Source organism: Zea mays, chromosome 8 (genome assembly GCF_902167145.1).
Source record: "Zea mays cultivar B73 chromosome 8, Zm-B73-REFERENCE-NAM-5.0, whole genome shotgun sequence".
In the NCBI taxonomy this organism is placed as follows: Eukaryota; Viridiplantae; Streptophyta; class Magnoliopsida; order Poales; family Poaceae; genus Zea; species Zea mays.
In genome coordinates, this window is record NC_050103.1 from 12,345,711 (window position 1) to 12,367,213 (window position 21,503).

Sequence of the window (21,503 nt, forward strand, 5' to 3'; positions counted from 1 at the left end):
TCCTAATCCATTTGATCATCTGCAATCTGTCATCAAATTCTTGATCTCCTCAAAAACCCTGTGGGAAAAATAAGGAGTACACAATGTCTTTTGGATAATGAGAATAATCTCACAGTCTCCAAAAGAAAATATGTTTGTAATCATCATGTATAAAAACCCCTGTGGCGAAAATCAATGATGAAGCATATAGCTTTGTTGATATTACCTCGTTAAAAACTTTGGATAAGAAAACCTTAGTCAAGGCAAAACTCATACAAAGAAAAGAGTGTAATATGATGGTTCAATACAGGTTATATATCATGGGGAATTACTCCCCCTGAACCTTGCAAGCTCTTAAGTCTTTTCATACCAATCCCCTCAACACATTTCTGAAATGTAGAGTATGGTAGGGATTTTGTGAATAGATCTGCAAGATTATCACAAGACTTTGTTTGCAAGATGTTTATATCCCCTTTCTCCTGAAGTTCATGGGGATAAAACAGTTTAGGAGAAATATGCTTATTGATATTGCTCTTGATATAACCTGTATCCATCTGAACAGCACAAGCTGAATTATCTTCATAGATAATTGTTGGTGAGTCAAGAGAACCAATACCACAAGTTGTGAGTATATGATTCACCATTCTACGAAGCCATACACATTCACGTGATGCTTCTAATAATGCAATTATTTCAGAATGGTTGGTGGACGTGGTCACCAAAGTCTGTTTAGACGATTTCCACGATATGGCAGTTCCACCTTGTAAGAATACGAATCCTGTTTGCGATCGGCCATTGTGGGGATCAGATAAATAGCCAGCATCTGTATACCCAATTAAACTAGGATCTTTACTTCTCTTGTAAAAGAGTCCTAGATCCTTTGTGCCATTTAGGTATCGGAAAATGTTCTTAATGCCAACCCAGTGTCTTTTTGTTGGAGCAGAACTGTGCCTTGCTAACAAATTTACTGCAAAAGCAATATCCGGCCGGGTATTATTAGCAAGATACATTAATGCACCAATAGCACTGAGATATGGGAACTCTGGTCCCAATACATGTTCTTCATCATCCCGTGGTCTGAATGGAACTTTCTTTAAATCCAAAGATCTGACCACCATAGGAGTCTTTGAAGGATAAGACATGTGCATATTGAATTTTTCCAATACCTTTTGGGTATATGTACTTTGATGTACAAGGATTCCAGAAGGTAAATGCTCAAGTTGTAGACCTAAGCAAAATTTGGTTTTACCCAAATCCTTCATCTCAAATTCCGTCGTTAAATGATGACGTGCTTCATCAATATCAAGTTTATTTCCTATGATGTTAAGGTCATCAACATAAACTGATATGATACAGAATCCCACTTTGGATCTTTTGATGAAGACGCACGGGCAATCATCATTTTTCGTGTATCCCTTACGTAAAAGGAATTCACTCAATCGGTTGTACCACATTCGGCCCGATTGTTTTAAGCCATATAATGACTTCTGCAACTTTACGCAATACATGTTGCGCTTTGCCTTTGGATTCGGTACATCTATTCCATCAGGAACTTTCATGTATATATCAGAATCCAGTGACCCATAGAGATATGCGGTCACTACGTCCATCAACTGCAAAGATAGACGATTTTGCACTGCCAATGATATTAAATGTCGGAATGTTATTGCACTCATGACTGGTGAATAAGTTTCGTTGAAATCAACGCCGGGTCTTTGCGTAAACCCTTGTGCTACTAGCCTTGCTTTGTATCTCACTACCTCACCATTTTCATTTCGTTTCCGAATGAAAACCCACTTATATCCCACAGGGAAGATATCACGTGGTGTAGGTATTACAGCAGAGAAGACTTCTCTTTTGTAAAGCGAGGCTAACTCCGCTTCGATTGCTGCCTTCCATTTGATCCAATCTGAGCGCTTACTGCACTCTGCCATGGTCTTAGGATCTAGATCATTTTGAAGGTCCTCAGCAATCTTCTCGGAGAAATATATGTCGACATTAGTAGCTTTTCTATCATATGTTTCACCAGTATCAACATAGTTGATGGCAATTTCATCAATCCTTAGAGACTCATCAGAATTTCCCAAATTGATGTGTCTAGGATTTTCCAATGTCCCAGCCTCGGTTATGTGCACATCCGAGCTGGGTTGTGGATCATCACAATCCACATGATACATTGTATCATTATGGTGTCCTTTTGCATTCACTATTGTTCTTTGCTTCTTAGCAATAGAACAGCGCTTATTCACCATACTTCTCCTCTCTAGGAGTTGAGTGGCCTTATTCGGTACTTCCACTCTTTCTGGTGCATTCCTAGCAGGAATGAATGATTTAGTGACACCTCTGTAATTAGTGAATGCATCTGGCAGTTCATTTGCAAGTCTTTGCAAATGTATAATTTTCTGAACTTGCAGTTCAGTTTCTGAAGTACGTGGATCAGAACCTGGAACACTTTGAGTATTCCAATTTATTTCCTAGCATTCTTTTTGGTACTTAAATTCTCCCCCTAATGCCGGGAAATGTTCCTCATCAAAAATAGAGTCAGCAAACGGGCTGTAAATAGATCCCCTGTTAAGGGTTCTAAATACTTAATGATCGACGGAGATTGAAATCCCACATAGATCCCCACTTTCCTGTGTGGGCCCATAGCTGTTCTCTGAGGTGGTGAGATTGGAATGTATACACAACATCCAAATTTGCGCAAATGGGAAATACTTGGAGGATTTCCACGTACCATTTGTATTGGGGATGTTGAATGGTATGCAGTTGGTCGTAATTGTATAAGGTCAGCAGCGTGCAGAACTGCATGACCCCAACACGACGAAGGCAATTTGCAATTCATCAATAATGGCCTTGCGATGAGTTTAATCCTCTTGATTAGTGACTCAGCCAAACCATTCTGGGTGTGGACATACGGTACCGAGTGCTGTACTTGAATCCCCAGCGCCATACAATAATCATTGAATGCCTGAGATTTGAATTCAGCAGCATTGTCCATTCGGATTGAACTAATCCGATGTTCAGAAAAATTTGCCTTTAACTTGATAATTTGAGACATTATCTTGGCAAATGCATGGTTGCGTGTTGATAGTAAACACACATGTGACCATCTAGTAGATGCGTCAATCAGGACCATGAAATACCTGAACGGTCCAGAAGTTGGCATAATTGGCCCACAAATATCTCCTTGAATCCTTTCAAGGAATTTAAGCGGTTCATCTTTAATTTTGAGATATGATGGTCTCAAAATAAGTTTCCCAGTTGCACATGCGGTGCAAACAAAATCCTGAGATTTGGGAAAACTTGTTGTGGGCAGATTATGGCCAATTGAATTGCCTGTAATTTTCCTCATCATCCCTACGCCAGGATGACCAAGTCGATCATGCCAAATTTGGAATGCATCAACATCTTGGAAAATTACCTTGTATGCAACATGTGCATTGCTCTTAATATATGTATAGTACAACCCTGACGTGAGTGATGGAATTTTCTCGCATATGCGCTTGCCATATTTATTCGGCTTGGTCAAGAAGAGAAACTCTTCTTGATTTTCATCATGGGTTTCAATATGAAATCCATTTTGCCGGATATCTCTAAAACTTAGGAGGGTACGTGTAGAATCAGGATACAATAATGCATCCTCGATCACAATTTCAGTACCCATGGGGAGGGTAATAGTTGCTCGACCAGAGCCAACTATCACAGCATCGCGTCCGGCGATGGTCAAAACTTTCCCATCTCTTTTCTTAAGAGTCTGAAAGTATTTGATCTCCCTAAGTATAGAGTTTGTGGTACAACTGTCCACAAGGCATAATTCCTCTTCCGTCGAGTTGTCATCATTATGCATCTATATATAAAAAAAATTCTGAATAAGAATTTTATGATGCAACTTAGTACTATACATAACATGATATTAAATATCACAATGTCGAAACAATATTACAATAATGGTATGGCGACTCATCCAATGAGTTCGCACTACACACAGGACCCAACACTGGTCTTGTAGAGTGTGTTACATCTCAACACATGAGATTGTATACCTCTACTTATTACAACAACATTATAAAGACAGTATAGAACAACCACACAAGCCACAGTGATCATGATCAAATCTCCAAGCATGAGAGATTTATGCCAAATCTCCAAATGGATCCTTTGACATATACTCAATGATCATATCATCAGATTCATCTTCTTGCAGAAGTGGAGGCTTGTTGTCAACCCCATTGAGGTGCTCTTTAGCAAGAGTGTTCTTCAGGTCACCAGAAGCCAGTGAAGAACTTCCAACCTCAAATGGTGCTTCAGTAGAATTGAAATGAGCCTCAAAACCAGGCTTATCAGACTTTGGCTTCTTTAGGGATTGTTGATACAAAAGAACAAGGTGCTTAGGGCAAGTGCAATCCCTAGCAAAATGGCCCTCTGTACCACATTTAAGGCAAGCTCTGTTGCCCTTAGATGGTAGAGGCTTGCCATTTCCTTTTCCTTTTCCTTTACCTTTCTTGTGGAATTTGTTCTTCTTGAATTTGCGAGATCCAGGAGGATTCTTGAAGTTTTTCTTGAATCCTTTCTTATTCTCAGTCTTATGCACATTGAAATGTACCTCAGGCAGAGGGGCAGACCCAGGAGGGCGCTGCTGAGCATTCTTTAGAAGAAGCTCATGATGCTTTTCTGCTTGGGTTAATGTGTGCATGAGTTGAGAATATCTCTGGAAATTACTAGAGCGATACTGCTGATGCAATATCCTGTCCTCTGGAAGCATGGTAGATAGAGTCTTCTCTATCTTGTCTGCTTCAGAGGGCTCTTTCTCGCAAAATTTCAATTTAGAACAAATGCTATGAAGAGCATGGTTATATTCTGCAACAGATTTAAAATCTTGCAGACGAAGGTGGTTCCACTCATGGTTGGCTGACGGCCATATGAGCTCCTTCTGCTGTTCATAGCGCTCTTTAAGAGCTTTCCACAAGTTATGAGGGCATCTCTCCATAAGGTACTCTTGCTTAAGGTCCTTATGGACGTAAAGCCTCAAAAGGAAAAGTGCTGTGTTCTTTTTAACCTCATTCACTGGATCAGTACCAGTGATGGGTGCTGCAATGGCATCAATGATCCCACGAGAAGCAAAAGTTATTTCAATATCTGAAGCCCAAGTTGGGTAGTTATGCCCATCAAGGGCGAGTTCCTCGAACTCTTTGGTTGACATGTTCCTACAGTCATTACCATGGACATCCATTAATTTACGCATAAATTAATAGTCACAATGGTGATGTTGTAAGCTCATTATGCAAAAGTGCTTTAAAATTACATATGTAACGAGTTTCTTGAAGGTTCCAAACCTTCCCATGGAATAAATACTTTGAATTTTAGTAAGCATAGTATAGATAATCCTCAAATTAATGAGGTAGATCTTGTAGTGGGCAAGAAACTTGCTGCCTAAAAGCACGGTCTCTGGGCTGATAAGTTCCCGGAGGAACAAACCGCAACCAATGCTTAGGTCTCCACTACCCATGCTCTACTAATTATCAAAGTAAAATTCACTAACTCTTACATGTGATATGAGTTGACTGAAGGTTCCAAACCTTCCAATTGAATAAATACTTTGAATTTTAGTAAGCATAGTATAGATAATCCTCAAATTAATGAGGTAGATCTAGTAGTGGGCAAGAAACTTGCTGCCTAAAAGCACGGTCTCTAGGCAGATAAGTTCATAAATGAACAAACCGCAGCCAATGCTTAGGTCTCCACTACCCATGCTCTACTAATTATCAAAGTAAAATTCAATAACTCCATATCCTGTATTTTGGATAGCATGTATAGGTAATCATCCCGAGGGATGTAGACCTCATAGAGATAGGCATTTCAAATGCTGCCACAAGCACGGTCTCTGGGCTACTAAATTCTATAAAGAATTTAGTGCAGCCAATGCTTGGGACTCTATCTCCCTATGCTCTTAATCCAAAATAATGTAATTTCATTTTTGCATGAGTTTTATTAAGTCTGAACTTGATAAATGCTATATTTATATGCAAACATAAATGAATGCGTAAATAATAGCAAGTAGAGATATGTGAATTATTAATGTAAAACAAACAATAATTCACGAACTAAAATCTGCTATATTTACAATAAAACAGATATGTCTTTACAATATATGCAGTCTAAATCACGAATTTAGACGCCTAAGATAATTTGAACTGAAAATGCATATAAAACAGAGTCTTATACTGAAATTCAGAATTTAAAATGGTAAAATAGGCCATTTTTGCCCCTGAAAACCAGCCCAGGCGGCCTGCCAGGCGGGCCAGGCAGCGGCCAGAGGCCTGCACGCCAGCCCAGCCCAGCTGGCCTGCCCAGGCGGCCCAACAGAGGCAACAAAGCCCATTATAAATGGGAGCGGTTAGGGTTTGCCAAACCCTAACCGCCCCAGCCAGCCGCCGCTAGCCACCAGGGCTTTCCTGGCCGCCGCCAGGATCTGCCAGAAAAACGTCGCTTGGCCTGCGCGCCTCGCCGATCCTTGGGCCGTGCGCGCCTTGGATCCAGCCGCCGCCCTTGGCGCCAGAAGGGAGCGGCCAGCTCCAGCCGCCGCTCGGGGCCCGGTCTGGGAGACGCGCCGAGCGCCGCCAGCGTCCGTGCCCGGGGCTTGCCGCGCCGAGCGCCACCACGGGGGCTCGGTCGCGCCGAGGCTTGTGCCTCCAGCGCGCAGCCGCCGGCCACGCGAGGGGCCACGCCGCGCCCACTGGTCCCTCGCCAAGCGCGCCGCGGGAGCCCGTCGAGCGCCGCCGGTGGGCCGCGCCGAGTGCCGCTGGTGGCTCGGCCCTCGGTTGCCGCGCTGAGCGCCCTCGCTGGGTCGTGCTCCCTCGCGCTCGCCTCGCGAGGAGACCGCCTGAGCGCCCTCGTGGGGCCCGCGCCGAGCGTCCACGCCGGTCGTGCCTCGCAGATGGCGCACGCACCGAGGCATGCCGCGCCGCTCCCCATCCCCCCCAAACGGCCGACGCGGCGGCCGGATCGAGGGCCATTAGGCCCTCCGATTGGAGGAGGAAGATGAGGCCACCCCACTTGGGTGATGGCCGGTGAAGATGATGCGGCCTCTCGGGGCATCAACAGCGCGAGCAGGCTGCCCACGACGGGCAGCGATGGTCCCGACAACCACGGGCGCCGGTGGAGATGAAGAACGGCGAGTAACTGCCTCTGCAGTGGGCGGAGGCGGTGGTGGTGCCACCAAATCGACATCCATGGGGGCCGATGCGGACGATCCCGCGTCAAACACCGGCGCCGGTGGCGACGGGGATGCAGTGGGGAGTCCACACTCCACCACTGGCAGCGGAACCACCGCTGTCCATCCATGGAGAACGCAGTAGTGCACATTTTGCACTTGCACACGACGTTCAGGGATCACGTGCACCGGTGAAGGCGCTGCGGCTTGCCCAACGGTGAATGCTTCCAACATCGCATCATCAACAATATGAAGAACTTCGCGCACACGGCGTATGCGCATGGAAACGGTATGCTCCATACCTTGCTGTTGATGTGCAGATCGATTTTGCTGTTCTTGTCAAGAACAGCGTGTTCTTCCACTTCCCCCTTCTCTGATTTCTCCTTGAGACAGTGCTGATAACGTGTTGCAATCTCTTGCAGTGCTCAGTGGTAAATCAGTGGAGAGACAAGAGGGAATGAGACAAATGACAGGGATAGATTCTTTATTGCATGCAGGGTAGTATATATACAAGTGTTCCCAAGGGGTGTGTCCCTTGGGAATAATTGTCCATGGATGGATTAGATCACATGTACAAATATTTTGTAACACCCGTCTCGCCTCGATCGGCGTCCACCCTGGGGTGACGTGGACGTGCACGACGTCCTTGCCGCCTGCGACTCCATTCATTCGTCGGTACCCAGCCACAGCTCGAACGTCATTCACCAAAGAAACACCCTGCTCCACTCGCTGGTACGTGGAGCCCGCGTCCAGCAGACCCACGTGACAGATCCGGGCCACGGCCCAGGAGAAATACCCTCCTGTCCTTGTTTCCTACGCAGGAGTACTCTAGTATGGACAGAAGCCGATGCTGTCACGCGATTCCATGCGGGGCCGGGGCCACAGGCCACTACGGCAGCGATACTGAAATGCCAGTACTGCCCCTCCTCCCATCTACTTACTACAGCCGTTTCCCTGGCGCGTAGTACGAAACTACGAATCGTCCGGCGCCCATGATAAGTGCGACTCGGGCACTCGGCGACACCGTCCGGTCCCTGCGCCCGGTTCACGTGGACCTCGCCCGGTCTCTGCAACTGCACTCCTCCACGGCCACGACCTGAGTGAAACAGCACTTGAGCACCACCAGACACGAGCAGCCGCGCAATAAACCGTCTTTTTTCCCCTTCTTTTTGACTTTTTTTTCGAAAGATTTCATAATTACAACCTTTCTGGTTTAAATTCATAAAATGGACGAGTGGTCAAGTTATAGTTCCTCTTTAGTGCGTGCGATCGAACTACGGTGGTCAAGTTAGAGCGAGCTTGAAGAGAGCGCAGAGTGCTGTCGTCGTCTTATGGACGTATAGACATTAGGTGACACGTACGAGCAACAGCGGATTTCGGATGAAGCGATGCCGACGAAGCGCGGCAAACCCGGGCTCGTCGTCTCGCGGCGGCGGATCTGGCGGGGGTAGAACGGAAACATCTCCTGCAAAAACCGGGTCCAGTCTCAGTGAGTACACGTACAGCGGGTAAGCCCACCGCTCTCGCCTAGCCCGTTGGTGGGCTCCACAACATCGTCAGCCTGGGGCGGTGCGGGGCCGGACTGGTACGCGACGCGAGGATGAAACGGACGTGGGGCCACAAGCCAGCAGCCGCACGGGGGGGGGGGGGGGGGGGGGGGGGGGGGGCACGCGCCGACGTGTTGTGTTGTGTTCTGCCCGGAGCCCTGGTGCCCGCTGCACTCGCCGGCTGGCAGGCACGTCTGGCTCGCGGCTGGCGCTCGCGCGCAACCCGAGGAGGCAGCCCCCCGAAGCGGCTCAATGAGCTAGCTGGGGCAGGGTGGCGACGGCTGACGAGCCGCGGTTGGTGGTGTGGTAGGCCGGGGGTCACGTGGTTGATGGCGGTATATGTATGGGAACCTAACCGCACGTCGGCCTACCGCTAGCTAAACGTGGACCAGGGCCAAACAAAAGCTATAGTACAACGAGAGCGGGGCTACGGGCTACGGCTAACCCACCCAGACCAGACGCGAAGGCTAGCTGCTGTGCTGACCGTTGGGCACCTCAAGGCTCAAGCCGAGCAAAGCAGAATCGCTGTCGGCTCTGGGCTCCGCTCGCGGACGCGAGTCGTGCAGGGCGCCGGACTTGAACCGCAGCAGATAGCGGACCCGAGAATCGAATTCAAACCAGAAAAACCGGGGGACGGGAAAAAAAAAGCGACACGCTCGTGCCGGATGGCCCCAGAGTCCCGATCTCGACGCCCCCCACGCCTTTTGCGCATAGACCCCCGCCACGATTCGTTATCCCGCGCTGCCTCTCGCGGTTAATTGTATTCGGAAAAGTGCCCCTGGGCGGGTCGGTTTTTAGTCCACCCACCGTTTTGCGCCGCGGACCCTGGGAGAGCTGGGTTTCGCAGGGGGAAGGGTGGGTGGGTGGGTCACATGCTTGGTGCTGCCTGGCTTCGGAGCGTGGCCTAGCCTAGCCTAGGTGGTTGGGTGCACCGTACATTTGGATCGGGTTGGGTTGGCTTTTGGCTCCCGGTGGTCCTGCGGTCATATGCGTACGGCGCGTCGAATCTTAAGACACACGGATGGACACAACCCTTCGAAATGCAGGATTTACAGAAGAAGAACTGATAATACTTTTCCTCTTATCTAGTCCCTCTATTTCCGGTATATGAATTGTAACTACTTTTTATTTTAGTCGTATTATAAAAGACGTGCTCCCTTTTAACATGCATGTAACAATAGCACTAGAGAGAGAATTAAATATATCTCTTGGCCTTTAAATTAGAGGTGCTTATGATTACACCTTATATAAATACAGAGGGAGTATATAGTTTCTCAGTTTATAAATTTTATTACCGACCATATATATTATACAGTGTGTGAAGTTCATAAAACACACAACAGCAGAAAATCTGTGAGGTTCAGAACCTACCTGTCTCTGAACGGATTTTTGACCGGGTTATTGCTGACCGCACCATGCAAGCACGTCCTCGAAATCTTTTTCAGACGGGAATAATACGCCTTTAAAAATATAGCTGGCTCCACCTCATCTTCCAAGCTAAAAAGAGACCCGCCCGAGCTAAAGACCCCCCCCCCCCCCCCCCCCCCCCCCACCGCTAACCAATACAGCCAGCCAGTCAGCCAGACAGACGGATGGATGGCTTTTCAAAGGTCAGAAAAGAAAAACCGTGACAGAAATATCGGAGGTGGCCGTCGCCGTTCAAACGCCCCAATCCACCACCCATCCAGTATTCCAGTCTAGGGAGGGCGTGGACAAAACAAAATAGGCAGGCGCGGGCGGCCACGGCCACGGCCACGCGACCCGGCCGGGCCTTCCGCCTTCCAGATGGCGTGCGGTGCCTCAGCCAGGCGCGCGCGCACCCATCACAGTCCCCGTCCGTCCGTGTCCGTGTCCGTGTCCGTTCGTCGCGGCGCGCGCAGCCCCCAACCGGCAACCAAATAAAGAAAAAGCTAGCAAAAGATAAGCTAACAAGCAGTAGTACTACTCCCTGGCTGCACCGCCACCACCGCACCAGACCAGACCAAACCAAACCGCGCGAGCGATTTTTGCGGCAAACCCCCTGCGAGAAACGTCGTCCGCAGAGCCACCCACCACGGGCAGGGCTATATAAGCCGGCCCCCCCAACTCGGCGTCGCTGCGCAAAACACCTCGCCTTTTGTACTCTTGCGTCTCTGCCCTCGCGTTATCGCCTTCGTCACGCTCGCTCGCCTGGCTGGCTTGTGCCTTGCCTTGCTCGGCGTACGCGAACGCAGCGAGAGGGAGGAGCAAGGAAATAGAGAGAGACAGAGAGAGAGAGAGAAAAAATCAAGTCATCCCCCTTTCCTCTGAGCTCGTTCCATGGAGAACTCTTCTCACAAGCGGGCGCGGGAGGCGGGCGACCTCGTCGCCGGCGGCTGCGGAGAGGAGGGCTCGCCGCAGGCCGACGCCAAGAGGCTGCGGCCGCAGGACCTGCTCGACATGCTGGAGGACGACACCGACGCGGCCGCGGCCGGCGACCTAGCGTCGGTCATGCGGAGCCTGGAGGAGGAGATAGCCAGCTTCGACGAGGCCGCGGAGGCGCCGGCGCCGGCGCCGGAGCTGGGCTTCCTGCTCGAGGCCTCGGACGACGAGCTGGGGCTGCCGCCCGCCTCCTCTTCGGAGGAGGAGGAGGCCGGGCGCGCGGGGGCGCCGTTCCCGCCCGCGCTCGACGGCCAGATCTGGGGCTTCGAGGACGAGATCGTGGACGGAGGCGGCTTCGGCGGCTACTCGCCGGAGGCCGCGGCCGCGGCCGCTGCCTCCGCCGCCGCCGCCGCGTGGGACGACGACGGCTTCGGCGCCGGCCTCTTCGCGTTCGGCGGCGACGACGCGTGTGGCCCGTCGGATCTCGCGGCCCTGCGCCACGAGACCATGCCCGCCGTCTGATGGCCATCCCCAGGGCCCAGGCAGCCGCAGCCAGTCGATTAGCCTTCCTTTTTTTTATTTTTACCTTTGTTGGCTAACCTTAGCGAGCGGGCACCCATTTTTTTGACCTGGATGTAAAGTTTTTAGAAGGGTGAAAAAACAGGGGGCGTGGAAAAAACTTGGGAGGAAGGTTCAGAGCAAGGGGAGAAGAAGATCAAAAAAAAAATCTGGAGATGGATTCTTCCTTCTTTTTTTGTCCCTGGAATTTATTTCTCGCTTCGGTAGAAAAAGCAAATAAGCAAGCAAGTATATAACGTTATTATATTAATTATTAATTATATTAATAAAATGATAAACAGTAAAGCCAGAAAGACAGATAATAATGCAACGATGGTTGCGTGGATGGAGATGGGCGATGACAGTGACACATGTGGCCGACGGAAGGACGCTGACCCAGTGACGTGACTGTGACTGCTCAAAAAAAGAATATCTTGATGAATTATGGACCGTGAAAAAAGGATGGAAATGCTTGGACGGTTCCACCACTCCAAAGTTGGAAGAATCCGACGGTCGATAGCACGCAAGTACGGTTGACCAGGAACAGGAAACTGTTTACTCTCTCTCTCTCTCCTAAAATAACTGCTTATTCTCTATCCTTGACGCCTTCCTCTCAAAATAATTAACCTATGTCCTAAAATAGCCTGTCACTCTCTTTTCTAAAATAATTAGCTCCTTTGTCTCATAATAATTAACCTGTCCTGAAGCTACTGTTTGTTCTCTACTATGCTAAAATAGATGACGCTTTCCTATCAAACGTTGAATGACTCAAATTTAGTCTCAAAATAGTTGGCCCCTCAAAAATAATTATTTATTCTCTGTGTCCCGAACCAATTGATGTCTTCATCTGAAAAAAAAAATAAAATATCGTAGGATCTAAATCCAGTCCCAGAATAGTTGGTATTATGTCTCTCTCTGTCAATGCACCTTTATCTTGTGCTGCCAATATATCTTTTCATTTTACCAATACATCTTTATCTCTAATTACCTCTTATCTCTTCTCTACTTGTTTTACGTGCATTATAAATTTAAGAATCCGTTTAGATAAGAAGTGAGGTGGAATAAAGTCGTTCTATTTCGTGTTTGATGGACGAGCGGACCGAGGGAAGCAACTCTAGATCGGGAATATTCTCAGCTCGAGCCCTCCAGCTCGCTCCAAAAAATTGATAGAATGTCACTGTTCCACTTCTTCCTCTTGCTTTGCCGTGGATCTAAACAAAGAATAGAACGATTTTGTTCCTCTAATTTAATCTGGATTACAACCATACTCTCGTGGGTCTCCCACCAAACAGGCCGTACTAAAACCTAGAAAAAACTATGTTCAAATTGGAAAAAAAAGGTATGATAGCCGCATTAACAAAGGCTTGTACATAGATAAGGTCTAGAAAAACGAATGGACCAAAACAAATGATCTCCTACGAATACGAAGAGCGTACTTGGATTTCATCCTTGTGCCCCCCACCAAACACGTCTATAAAGACGTGGCTTCTTCGTCGTCTTCCTATAAAGACGTGTATGGTAACTTTTTATGATGTCGTGACGTCATCATGCATTTATATTTATATTCGCGTTTGCAAAGACGCCAGGAGTTCCTCCACCCGCAAGACGCGCGGGGGGGGGGGGGGGGGTTTCTTGCCCGTTACACGAAACGAAGGAAGGAAGCATCGGCACCAACCGACGACGAAAGAAACCAGGCAAAGGCACATGCCATGCCGCGCGCCGGCGTGGAGGCACTCCGAGCCCGTACGGAAGGTAGGCACGCCGCGCGCCACCGAACGAACGACTGGAGCCGGGGCCTGCATGGGGCATGCCGTCGACTTCTCTCTCTCTCTCTCTTTTTCCCCTTGCCGAGACGAAACGGATCCAGTCCAGTCCAGTCCAGTCCAGCACACACCACAGCACCGAACCGGCCGGCCGGCGCTGGCGCATGTGTGGTCCGCTTGGCGGGCCAAGCGAGGTTGCCGCCGCGTGCACGGCCGATCACAACGGGCGGTAGGCGCTGGCACGGCTCGCCCAGGCCCTGGCCCCGGCCCCTCCTCCCGGCACCAACCATCCCGCTGGAACGCATGATACATACATCCATCCTCAACTGACCTGCTGTTTCTCCCGGCTCCCTTGGCGTTGATTGTGCCGTGCCTGCCGCTGTGGCCGATCACGCCCAGATCATCTATTCGATTCCCTTGCACTGGCGCCGTTCGCCTGGGCTCGTGCTCCCCCCGTCGGTTGGACTCGGAGAGTCGCCGTCGCCGTCGCCGCCGCAGTAGCTGAGGGAGCTTACGCGCACGCACCGGCCGGCAGCGTCGGTTGACGGTTGGGATGAAAAGGTGGTTGGATTGGAATTTGGATTGGATCGCATCGGGGCAGGAAGCGGGCGAGGCGAGCACATGCCTGCGTGGCCGGGACCTGCAACGCCTGCACTGCACGCTAGCAGCAGAAGGGAGTTGGCAATCAATTCGTGGGGAAAAAAAAGAAGTGGTGTGGTGTGGTGGTTGAGCTGGGATCTTGGGGCACCTGCACGACTGCCTGTCCGCGAGATCTCGAGGGCTGATGAGGAGACCATGCCGCATGAGCATGGCCGGCCGGCAGGCAGGCTGGACTTCCTCAACGCATAGTATAACTTAACATTTATTTATGTTGTTACATACATGGACTTTTTCTGACAGTGCCCTATTTTATAAATCTTTATAAAAAGATTAGGGCACAACGTGAATTGAACTAAATATACTATATCCTGGTTAGCGCCCTATCCTTATTTTCTTATATCGTTCTCAACCTTTTTTTTCTAATAATGTTAGTTGAAGCTCAATTTGTTTTTAGTGATCTAAACATTTTAAATGATGTAGTATTTTAATTTTTCGGCACTAGTTTAAGGCACCTGGTTGGAGATGCTTTTGAGTATCTTCAACTAATAATAACTTAAACTAGTGCCCTATTTTCAAATATAGGGCTCATCTAATAAACACTGATAATGTAATTTATTTTCTAAAATAATGTAATTTATTTCCTAAAATACATGATTTAGTGCTTATCTGTTGGAGCTTATTTTGCTTTTAACACCCTAAACACTATAGATGATATAATATTTTATATTTTTGGCACTATTTTAAGATACCTTGTTGGGCACTATCACGTGGATGAGTTGACAGGTGGACTCAAACACTCGGGGAACAGGTGAGAGCTCAGATGCACAACGAAACAAACTGGGGAAATTGTCGCTTCTCGTCATGCGTGTTCCATCCAGCTACAAGACAGTGATAATTATAGGCTTCTCCGGGGGGTAGGTGGTAAAAAATACAGTCCTACCCTCAGCTACCAACTACATCCAAGGAATATCCCCTGCTACGGGTTAATTACAGTAATGTTCGTATAATAATTTGCTCACACCAGACAACACACCCCTCACACTACGCTGACAGGTGGGCCCTTCTCGATGTCTTCTATTATGCCGGAGGTGTTTGGGGTCGACTTGTGGCTTTCCCCCTAAGGCCTTCGTGTCTTCGCTCCCTCTGGTTGCGCCTGGCCAGATGACAGAAGTCCTTTATGAAAGGGAAATAGGGTCAAACCTTTTCCTAATTGATTTTGGTGGTTGAACTGCCCAACACAAATAATTGGACTAACTAGTTTGCTCTAGATTATATGTTCTACAGGTGCCAAAGGTTCAACACAAACCAATAAAAAGAACAAGTTAGGGTTCAAAAGAAAGGAGCAAAAGAAAACCAAAGTGTGCCCTGGTCTGGCGCACTGGACCGTCCGGTGTGCCACCGGACAGTGTCCGGTGCACCAGGGACCGTACCTCTGAACTTGCCACCTTCGGGTTTCTGGTGAGCTGCTCCGCTATAATTCACCGGACTGTCCGGTGTAGCACCGGACTGTCCGGTGCACAAAGCGGAGCAACGACTACTGCACCAACAGTCGTCTGCAAAAGTGAACAGTGCGTGAGCAGTTCACGCAGAGTCAAAGTAGCGCCAGAAGGCGCACCGGACAGTGAACAGTGCCTATCCGGTGCCCCAAGATGTCAGAGCTCCAACGATAGAAACCGTCAGAACCCTAACAGTTGGGTGACGTGGCTGGCGCACCGGACCCCAACGGCAGTTTTGGTGGTTGGGGCTATAAATATCCCCCAACCACCACTATTCAAGGCATCAAAGTTTTTCAGACATCTCACTCATTACAAGAGCTAGTGCATTCAATACAAGACAATATTCAATTGAATCAAAGCCTCTCCAAGTCCCAATTCCACTCAAAGCAAATAGTGACTAGAAGAGAGAGTTTTGCTCGTGTTCTTTGAGCTCTTGTTCTTGGATCGCTTTTCTTCTTCCTCTATTCTTGTTCTCAAGCAACTTGTAATCAAAGCAAGAGACACCAAGTTGTGGTGGTCCTTGTAGGGGTCTAAGTGACCCATTTGATTAAGGAGAAAGCTCACTCAGTCTAGGTGACCGTTTGAGAGAGGGAAAGGGTTGAAAGAGACCCGGTCTTTGTGACTACCTCAACGGGGACTAGGTTTGCAAGAACCGAACCTCGGTAAAACAAATCATCATGCCACTCTCTTCATTTGCTTGTGATTTGTTTTCGCCCTCTCTTTCAGACTCGCATTTATTTCTAACGCTAACCCTGACTTGTAGTTGTGTTTAAAGTTGTAAATTTCAGATTCCACCTATTCACCCCCCTCTAGGTGACTTTCAATAGGTATCGGAGCCCGGTACTTCATTAGAGCCTAATCGCTCGAAGCGATGTCGGGAGATCACGCCAAGAAGGAGATCGTGACCGGCGGTGACAAGTCTACAAGCCACGGGAAGACTCCATTAGGAGAGTCCGGCAACAAGGTGAAGTGATCCCCTTCACAAGTCAAGTCGCATCGGAGCGGCGAAAAGAAAAAGAAAATGAACAAGGTGGTCTACTACGAGACCGATTCTTCATCGCCTTCTACATCCGGCTCTGACGCGTTGTCCGTCACTTCTAAGCACCATGAGCGCAAGAAGTTTAGTAAGATCCCCTTACGCTATCCTCGCATTTCCAAAAGCACTCCTTTACTTTCCGTCCCATTAGGCAAACCACCGTTTTTATGGTGAAGATTATTGTATGTGGAGTGATAAAATGAGGCATCACCTAACCTCACTCCACGCTAGCATATGGGACATTGTTGAGTTTGGAGCGCGGGTACCATCCATGGGGGATGAAGGCTACGATTCAGACGAAGTCGCCCAAATCAAGCACTTTGATTCCCAAGCAACTACTATACTCCTCGCCTCTCTGTGTCGAGAGGAGTATAATAAAGTGCAAGGGTTGAAAAGTGCCAAGGAGATTTGGGACGTGCTCAAGACCGCGCACGAAGGAGACGAGGTGACAAAAACCACCAAGCGGGAGACGATCGAGGGGGAGCTCGGTCGGTTTGTCCTCAACCAAGGAGAGGAGCCATAGGCAATGTACAACCGGCTCAAGACCTTAGTGAACCAAGTGCGCAACCTCGGGAGCAAAAATGGGATGACCATGAAATGGTCAAGGTTATTCTAAGATCACTTGTTTTTTGTAATCCTACGCAAGTTCAATTGATACGTGGTGATCCTAGATACAAGCTAATGTCTCCCGAGGAGGTTATAGGGAAGTTTGTGAGCTTTGAAATGATGATCAAAGGCTCCAAACAAATTATCAACTTGGAGCAAGGCGGCACCTCCACACCCGAGGTGCAACCCGTCGCATTCAAGGCGACAGAGGAAGAAAAGAAGGAATCTACACCAAGTAGGATTCCAATTGACACCTCCAAGCTTGACAACGAGGAAATGACGCTAATCATCAAAAGCTTTCGCCAAATCCTCAAGCAAAGAAAGGGGAAGGACTACAAGCCCTGTTCCAAAAGGGTGTGCTACAAGTGTGGTAAGCCCGGTCATTTTATTGCAAAATGTCCTATGTCTAGTGACAGTGACAGGGGCGACGACAAGAAAGGAAAGAGGAAGGAAAAGAAAAGATACTACAAGAAGAAGGCGGCGATACCCACATGTGTCGGGAATGGGACTCCGATGAGAGCTCCACCGACTCCTCCTCCGACGAGGACGCCGCCAACATCGCCGTCAACAAGGGCCTCCTCTTCCCCAATGTCGGCCACAAGTGCCTCATGGTAAAGGACGACAAAAAGAAGAAGGTAAAATCTAGAGCCTCCACTAAATATACAACATCTAGTGATGAGTGTAGCTCTAGTGATAATGAAGATGATTTGCTTAGTCTTTTTGCCAATCTTAACATGCAACAAAAGGAAAAATTAAATGAATTAATAGGAGCCATTCATGAGAAGGATGAACTCTTGGACAACCAAGAGGAATTCCTTATTAAGGAAAACAAAAAGCATATTAAGGTTAAAAATGCTTATGCTCAGGAGATAGAAAAATGTGAAAAATTGACTAGTGAGCTTAGTACTTGCCATGACACTATCTCCAACCTTAGAATTGAGAATGCTAATTTGATTGCTAAGGTTGAGAAGTCAAATATATGTGATGATTCAATTACCAATCTTAGAAATGATAATGCTAGTTTAATTGCTAAGATTGATAAATTGAATAAATCTATTTCTAGCCTTAAAATTGAGAATGAAAAATTAATTGTTAAGGCTAAAGATATAAATGTTTGCAATGATGCTATTTCCAGTCTTAGAAACGAAAATGCTATTTTACATGCTAAGATTGATGAATTAAATGCTTGCAAACCCTCTACATCTACTGTCGATCATGTTTCTATTTGTACTAGATGTAGAGATATTAATGTTGATGCTATCCATGATCACCTAGCTTTAATTAAACAACAAAATGATCACATAGCTCAACTTAGTGCTAAAATTAATGAGCATGACTTAGAAAATGAAAAATTCAAATTTGCTAGAAGTATGCTCTATAATGGGAGACGCCCTGGCATTAAGGATGGCATTGGCTTCCAACAGGGAGACAATGTCAAGCTTAATGCCCCTAAGAAATTGTCTAACTTTGTTAAGGGCAAAGCTCCCATGGTTCAGGATAACGAGGGTTACATTTTATATCCTGCTGGTTATCCTGAGCACAAAATTAGCAGAATTCATGCTAGGAAGTCTCACTCTGTTTCCCATCATGCTTTTATATATAAGAATGAGGTATCTAGCTCTAGGCAATCAACCCATGTTAAATTGCCTAAAAAGAAATCTCCTATTGCATCAAATGATTATAACTTTTCATTTAAAACTTTTGATGCTTCTTATATGCTTACTAACTGAAAGTCGCTTAGAGGGGGGGTGAAAAGGCAGAATCTGAAAATTATAAACTTAAGCACAACTACAAGTCGGGGTTAGCGTTAGAATTATGAACGAGTCCAAAAGAGAGGGCAAAAACAAATCACAAGCAAATGAAGAGTGAGACGCGGTGATTTGTTTTACCGAGGTTTGGTTCTTGCAAACCTACCCCCCGTTGAGGTGGTCACAAAGACCGGGTCTCTTTCAACCCTTTCCCTCTCTCAAACGGTCACTTAGACCGAGTGAGCTTCCTTCCTTGATTTCCCGGGTCACTTAGACCCCGCAAGGACCACCACACAATTGGTGTCTCTTGCTTCGCTTACAAGGTTTTGAGAGTAAGAATGAGAGAAAGAAGAAAGCCAACCAAGCAACAAGAGCAACAAAAGAACATAAGTCGATCTCCTCACACTACAAAAAAATGGTTTTGTATGACAAAAGTAAAGTATCATGTTTAGTACAAAATTGGTCATAAAAAGCATCTTATGACGAAAATGTTGCGTCATAAGGGTCGTCATATAACGACCGTCACATTATGTACCTTGTGACGATTGTTCAGAGTACCGTCACATAATGTCATCATCTTTTGTGACGGCTGCGTTCGTCCGTCACATATTGTTGCTATATATGACAGTGTTATCTGTCACATTTTTCTAATCAACGCGTCACCTAATGTTGGGATAATGTGACAGCTTGGTTTTGTTTAGTTTAATATGGCACCCACATACAGTGACCATACAGTGACGACACACTGAGCTCTCATGATAGCTCACAGAATCATAATACACAGAAAAGCCATCATACACAACATTCTCATCACAAGTCATACACAATTCTAGCACACTAGTTCTTCCACAACAGAGGTTCAAACATACAAAGGTTCCACCACAAAGGTTCGAAGCATTCAAACAGATTGCACGTAGTTCTGACAAAGTTCTAACCACAGATATGTTCTAGCAAGGTAGAAAAACCTTAAGCAAAGGCATCATCCTCAGACTTGGTATGCATCCCTACCTCAATCTTTCTGAAGTTTCAGGACAGCTCGTAGCAGTGCATTGGTCTCTTCAAACTTGGTATGCATCCCCTTCACTTCCTCTTGGGTCTGGCACAGCAAACTTTGGTTTTCTTCAAGTGTGGCCTGTTGAGCTTGGAGGGTGACTTTTGTGCTTCTCCTTCTTCTGGCTCTCTTTCCTTCTCTGCAACCATTTGCTCCTACATAAAATGAATGTACTTAGTAACAAGGCCATACAAAAGTGTTGAAACAGGCATTTACTTGAGTGTAGTACATGTAACTTACATATATCTCATTTGCAAGCGGAGTACGACCATTTCGGGGACTATTCATACATTCCCCAAAGAAATCAACAACATCCGGCTCCATGTTGTTGTACTTAGTCCTCTGCGGCATATAAAAAACTTGGGATATAAGATTTGCCATGAAATATTGGTACATGCCAACAGCAATACAACATAGTCAAATAATGACTGACAGTTTAAGAAAAAGAACACATGAACATGCATCAATGCTGCCTAGACAGGTCAAGACTAATAACATGGCCTAAAGAAACCCTAGTACTGATGATGATCATGTTTGATGACATAGCAATTGTCCTGCTGTTTTCTATTTTAGATGGTCACCATAAAAGAATTAGAGCATAAGCACCTATTGATTATACCTCATTTAGCAAGTCCCAATAGCACAGACACTTCAATTTTCTTGAGAGAGAAAAAAATGACATTCACTTCAGCACCTAAGACTGACCTTGGCATTGTGCAACTCCATAACAGAACTCTGGCCTCATCTTATATTTTGTTGTTGGTGGCTAAATAATCATAATTGTTGGACAAATGCTTTGAAAAGCAAATCCAATGCTTTTTATCACACCAGTTATTGCGTGATTTAAATTTCTGATACTTAGGACTAGATCTAAGAACCACATATTGATAGGCATGCGAAGTGCAATAGCCCTGGGGCAAAACCCATGGTACTTTATATTACTGATTTATGCTTTCCACTGGCCTTTTACCAGTTAAGCAGGAGTGGTACCTGGTGGTTTTTTGTTTTTCAAAAAGAAGACAGAAATGTCTTCCTCGAGGCCTGCCCACTCTTCAAGTTCATCCAGCAGGACTCGCCAGAGCTCCCGGGCAAGGATATTAGCACAAACAACCCTTGATGCTGAACTCAATGCAGAGTACGAAGAATCCGGTGATTCCTTTGATTACTCCAAGTTGGTTGAAGCACAGCGGAGCACTCCACCTGAGCAGCAAGGGCGATCGGGAAAGGTCATAGCATACTTGCAGCATATTCAAAGAGGGAAGCTTATCCAACCATTTGGTTGCCTGTTGGCCCTTGACGAGAAGAGCTTCAGGGTCATTGCATTCAGTGAGAATACACCTGAAATGCTTACAACGGTCAGCCATGCTGTGCCAAACGTTGATGATCCCCCGAAGCTAGGAATTGGTACCAATGTGCGCTCCCTTTTCACTGACCCTGGTGCTACAACACTGCAGAAGGCACTTGGATTTGCTGATGTTTCTTTGCTGAATCCTATCCTGGTTCAATGCAAGACCTCAGGCAAGCCATTCTATGCCATTGTTCATAGGGTAACTGGTTGTCTGGTGGTAG

General features: G+C 47.0%; 2 protein-coding genes across 2 annotated transcripts; one reads left to right on the forward strand and one right to left on the reverse strand.

The window, feature by feature from the left end:
• The first annotated feature begins 10,691 nt into the window (after nucleotides 1-10,691).
• LOC103634790 (uncharacterized) lies at nucleotides 10,692-11,886 on the forward strand. Its single transcript, XM_008657382.4, has one exon. It carries the CDS (start codon nucleotides 11,035-11,037, stop codon nucleotides 11,596-11,598), a length of 564 nt encoding a protein of 187 aa, XP_008655604.1. The 5' UTR covers nucleotides 10,692-11,034; the 3' UTR covers nucleotides 11,599-11,886.
• A 7,727-nt stretch (nucleotides 11,887-19,613) lies between these two features.
• On the reverse strand, nucleotides 19,614-20,516 carry LOC109941564 (uncharacterized). Its single transcript, XM_020542660.1, has 2 exons — nucleotides 20,175-20,516; nucleotides 19,614-20,089 (listed from the first exon to the last, which is right to left on the reverse strand). The coding sequence occupies exons 1-2, from the start codon at nucleotides 20,328-20,330 to the stop codon at nucleotides 19,964-19,966; spliced, it is 282 nt and encodes a 93-aa protein (XP_020398249.1). The 5' UTR covers nucleotides 20,331-20,516; the 3' UTR covers nucleotides 19,614-19,963.
• Nucleotides 20,517-21,503: the final 987 nt, after the last annotated feature.